At 50.0% G+C, this 5,319-nt stretch overlaps 1 protein-coding gene across 1 annotated transcript; it reads left to right on the top strand.

Annotated features, from left to right (window-relative positions):
* The first annotated feature begins 3,599 nt into the window (after positions 1 to 3,599).
* On the top strand, positions 3,600 to 5,319 carry LOC103239854 (neugrin-like). Its single transcript, XM_073021925.1, has 2 exons — positions 3,600 to 3,780; positions 4,192 to 5,319. The coding sequence occupies exons 1-2, from the start codon at positions 3,617 to 3,619 to the stop codon at positions 4,901 to 4,903; spliced, it is 876 nt and encodes a 291-aa protein (XP_072878026.1). The 5' UTR covers positions 3,600 to 3,616; the 3' UTR covers positions 4,904 to 5,319.

Here is a 5,319-nt window from a genome sequence, read left to right as displayed (position 1 = left end):
TCTGCCTCCTGGGTTCAAGTGATTTTCCTGCCTCAGCTTCCTGACTAGCTGGGACTACAGGCACACGCCACCATAACTGGCTTTTTCTTTGCATTTTAGCAGAGATGGGGTTTCACCATGTTGCCCAGGCTAGTCTCAAACTCCTGAGCTCAGGCAACCTGCCCGCCTCGGCCTCCCAAAGTGCTAGGATTACAGGCATGAGCCACCAAACCCCCAAGGTAATGGCATTTGGAAGGCCTTTGGCAGGTGATCAGGTCATGAGGGCCCTGCCCTCACGAATGGGATTAGTGCCATTATAAAAGAGATCCCCAGAGAGATGCCTTGTTTCTTTCACCATGTAAAGCTATAGTGACAAGACGGCTGTCTTTGAGGAACAGGCCCTCACCCAACACTGAATCTGCCAACACCTTGATCTTGGACTTCCCAGCCTCCAGAACGGTGAGAAATAAATTTCTATTGTTTATAACCCGCCCAATCTATGGTATTTTGTTATAGCAGCCCGAACAGACCAAGACAGAGCCAGTATCTAGCACTCCTCAAAAGCCACACAGTAACTTTAGTAAATAGTTACAAGTACCTTGGGTGCCAGCACTGGAGAATCCTTTCTCAAGGAAACCTGATCCCCTTTCCACTATGGGGCTCTAGGGCTATGAACTGGCTTCAGTCCAGAACTAGGTGAAAAGTTACAACTTCCTATTATGGGCACTTAAGTTGAGTTTCTTTTTTTGAGACGGAGTCTCGCTCTGTCGCCAGGCTGGAGTACAGTGGTGCCATCTCAGCTTACTGCAACCTCTGCCTCCCGGTTCAAGCGATTCTCCTGCCTCAGCCTCCTGAGTAGCTGGGACTACAGGCTCGTGCCACTATGCTCAGCTAATTTTTGTATTTTTAGTGGAGACGGGGTTTCACCATGTTGGCCAGGATGGTTTTGATCTCTTGACCTTGTGATCCACCTGCCTCGGCCTCCCAAAGTGCTGGGATTAGAGGCGTGAGCCACCGCACCCGACCAAGTGGAGTGTCTACAATTAGAAATATTTTCTGTTATAATGATGAATCAAATAATATTTCAATAAGCTACCTGTTTCATCCCTGGGGATGCCATGATTAATTAATCACCCATGAGATTCCCTACAGGTCATAACATTCTGATTGCCACTGTGTTCTTGTTGCCCATGGTGGTCCTTATGTCCACCTTGTCTGGTATTTTTTTTTTTTTTTTTTTTTTTTGAAATGGAGTCTTCCTCCGTCGCCCAGGCTGGAGCACAGTGGTGCAATCTCAGCTCACTGCAACCTCTGCCTCCCAGATTCAAGTGATTCTACTGCCTCAGCCTCCCGAGCAGCTGGGACTACAGGCGTGCACCACCACTCCTGGCTAATTTGTGTGTGTGTGTATTTTTTTTTTTTTTTTTTTTTTTTTTTGAGATGGAGTCATGCCCTGCCCCCCAGGCTGGAGTGCAATGGCGCAATCTTGGCTCACTGCAACCTCCACCTCCCAGGTTCAAGGTATTCTCCTGCCTCAGCCTCCTGAGTAGCTGGGATTACAGGCACCACCACTACGCCCAGCTAATTTTTGTATTTTTAGTAGAGATGGGGTTTCACCATGTTAGCCAGGCTGGTCTCAAACTCCTGACCTCAGGTGATCCACCCGCCTCAGCCTCCCAAAGTGCTGAGATTACAGGTGTGAGCCACCACGCCCAGCTTTTTTTGTTTTTGTTTTTCTTTTTGTATTTTTAGTAGAGATAGGGTTTTACCATGTTGACCAGACTGGTCTCAAACTCCTGATCTCAGGTGATCCACCCACCTCGACTTCCCAAAGTGCTGGGTTTACAGGTGTGAACCACCACGCCCAGCCTCTGCCTGGTTTTTAAGGGCTGCCTGCCACTTGACTTTTGTCACCATGAGTCCCATCATCCTCAGTGAATCCAAGTTTCAGTTAAGCAACCTGGCAAACTGTGCCACTTCTAGCTGCATGAGCTGGCACAACGAATCCAGGCTCTCCGGTCAGGGCACCCATATAAATAAATTCAGCCCTGGGCCGGGCGCGGTGGCTCAAGCCTGTAATCCCAGCACTTTGGGAGGCCGAGAAGGGCCGATCATGAGGTCAGGAGATCGAGACCATCCTGGCTAACACGGTGAAACCCCGTCTCTACTAAAAAACACAAAAAACTTGCCGGGCGAGGTGGCAGGCGCCTGTAGTCCCAGCTACTTGGGAGGCTGAGGCAGGAGAATGGCATAAACCTGGGAGGCGGAGCTTGCAGTGAGCTGAGATCCGGCCACTGCACTCCAGCCTGGGCGACAGAGCGAGACTCTGTTTCAAAAAATAAAATATAAAATAAAATAAAATAAAATAAAATAAAATAAATACAGCCCTGTCCAGTGCTCCATTCTGTCCTCCTTGGTCTAACCACTGCAAAACACACTCCTTAGGTTTTTGTGATATAAATGGCAAAATTATTTCAATACATGGCAAGATCATTTTATAGTATTTACTACCTCCTTCCAGGTCACACTTTGTATTCTGAAGCATGCTGAAATCTGATGCTAGATACAATTGTAGGGGTGATTAAGCGGTAGATGGAGTGGGTCTTGGAGAGAATGGACACCTCCATACAAGGCCACTGTCCCAGGTGAGATGACTGCTGGCCTTCAAGCAAGGAAGGGATTTTCCTCTCAGACATGAGAAAGCAAACCCTGTCCCTCCCACAGAAGGGAGGGAGGTTCAGAGACATTCAGGGGTTTGGGGATTCTCAGATTTATCTGAGTCTGCCTGGATGCCCCACTCAGGCTCTCAGGATTCCAGTCTTTCTGAATCAATGCCCTACATTTTTCATGAGACATGTAGCAAGGCTTGAGTTCAACTAATATTTTAATCCTGCAACCCACAAAGTTTGGGTCTGGTTTTCACTGAGGTTGACCCACACCTCAAGAAAGAAGAGATGCACTCAGACTCACCATAAAAGCCATGGATTCTCTAACCATGACTCGAGCCTGAAGCTTCTCATTTTCTTTCTGTAAGTGCTCTAGTGCAGTCAGAGAAAGCCATTCCTTTCTCAGCCCTTGTAGTATTCCTGCCTATCGGCAAAAGTGGCAGCCACATTTCATCAACATCAACTTCAGAGGATCATTTCATGAGTCACGATGCTGCTATATGCTGTGCGTTTCCAACTTGTGCTTTCCCGTTGGCAAGTGAGGCAGCAGTGCATTCAAGACTAGGAGAACAACCAAACCTGTCCCACAGTCCCATCCCGGAGAGACCAGCCAGAGCCTAGGCAAGAGAAAGAAATCGGCCAGGTGTGGCCGGGCACCGTAGCTCACACTTGTAATCCCAGAGTTTTGGGAGGACGAGGCGGGCGGATCATGAGGTCAGGAGATTGAGACCATCCTGGCTAACATGGTGAAACCCCGTCTCTACTAAAAATACAAAAAATTAGCCAGGCGTGGTGGTGGGTGCCTGTCGTCCCAGCTACTTGGGAGGCTGAGGCAGGAGAATGGCGTGAACCTGGGAGGCGGAGCTTGCAGTGAGCTGAGATCGCGCCACTGCACTCCAGCCTGGGCGACAGAGTGAGACTCCATGTCAAAAAAAAAAAAAAAAAAAGGCTGAAGGCTGGTTTGCGTCGACATGGCGGTTTCCCTGAGTGTCTTGCTGGGGGGGCGCGTTTGCGCTGCCGTCGCTCGCTGTGGGTTCGCGACCCGGGGGATGGCGGGCCCAGGCCCTATCGGCCGGGAGCCGGACCCCGATTCCGACTGGGAGCCGGAGGAATGGGAGCTGCAGGAGGTGGAGAGGTACCGGCTTCTCCTCGGGCCCTCAGCTTGAAGCTGGGCCTCGCGCCCCGGCGCCCCAGGCCGCGCCCCCTTTGCGCCGGGTGTCCTGCCGCTGCTTGCGCGGCGGCCCTCGTTTCCTCCTACCCGTTGTTAGTCGCGCAGCGTGAGGTGTTCAGCTCCCCAGGGACCACTGGTCCCTTCATTAGTGACGTATTTCATCATTAGTTTAGAGAGTTCGGCATGCTTACAGGCAGTTATTGTTCTAGGTGTTAGCTTTCTGGGTGTACAGAGCAGCTCTAAGCCGGCAACACGGCCCGGTTGCCCTTGCGATCAAAGAGAAGAGGGCTGGGCGCTCCATGATTTAGCCTGAGGCTCTTCAAACATCCATTCTGCTTCCACGCATGGCTTGTGCCATTGGTTCTCCTCCCCCAGCACCCTGAAAGGACAGAAAAAAGCAATCCGATTCCAGAAAATTCGGAGGCAAATGGAGGCGCCTGGTGCCCCGCCCAGAACCCTGACTCGGGAAGCCATGGAGCAGATCCGGTATTTACGTGAGGAATTTCCAGAGTCCTGGTCAGTTCCCAGGTTGGCTGAAGGCTTTAATGTCAGCACTGATGTGATCCGAAGAGTTTTAAAAAGCAAGTTTGTACCCACATTGGAGCAGAAGCTGAAGCAGGATCAAAAAGTCCTTAAGAAAGCTGGGCTTGCCCACTCTCTCCAGCAGCTCCGGGGCGCTGGAAATACCTCAAAGCTGCTCCCTGCAGGCCACTCTGTATCAGGCTCTCCGCTTATGCCAGGGCATGAAGCCTCATCCAAAGACGCGAATCACAGCACAGCTTTGAAAGTGATAGAGTCAGACACTCACAGGACAAATATACCAAGGAGATGGAAGGGAAGAAATAAAGAAATCCAGCACCTGGAGGAGAGCTTTGTGCCTGTTGCTGTACCCCTAGGTCATCCAAGAGAGCTACAGAAGTACTCCAGTGATTCTGAGAGCACCAGAAGAACTGGCAGTGGTGCATTGCCAAGTGATCAGAAGCTGGAGGAGTTGAAGGCAGAGGAGCTGGGTAACTTCAGCAGCAAAGTAGTGCAGAGGGGCCGAGAGTTCTTTGACAGCAACGGGAACTTCCTGTACAGAATTTGAGTCGGGGCTTGGCTTGTGGAGATGCCTTGTGAAACACAGCTGGGCAAGGAATATATATGGAACAGCCTGGATTTCTGCATATGGAGAAGCCACCTTGGAATAGGAAGAAGTGTTGAGCCTGGACTGTGGGAGGAAAAAACTGCGTGGATAGATTCAGACTTCCTGTAGTAGTGCCCCCAATCTGACCTCTGTTGATCTTCAGTACTCACTCTTCTTGCTTGGACACTCTGTATGTTGAAAACCAGCCATGTTGCATGTGTTGTTACAATTTTCTGTGATACTTGCAATTTATATTTGAGAGGAAGTGAAAAGTTTGCCTTCTGACCTCATTTCCTTCTTGATCAGTGAACACTAACATTTTTGGGACAACTTAGTCAATTGTTTTCCTTACAAGCACAATAAAGTAAAATGTAGCA

This window comes from Chlorocebus sabaeus, chromosome 12 (assembly GCF_047675955.1).
Source record: "Chlorocebus sabaeus isolate Y175 chromosome 12, mChlSab1.0.hap1, whole genome shotgun sequence".
NCBI classification, from domain to species: domain Eukaryota; kingdom Metazoa; phylum Chordata; class Mammalia; order Primates; family Cercopithecidae; genus Chlorocebus; species Chlorocebus sabaeus.
The sequence above is the reverse complement of the archived record's forward strand: the minus strand, read 5'-3'. Positions and strand labels throughout refer to the sequence as shown.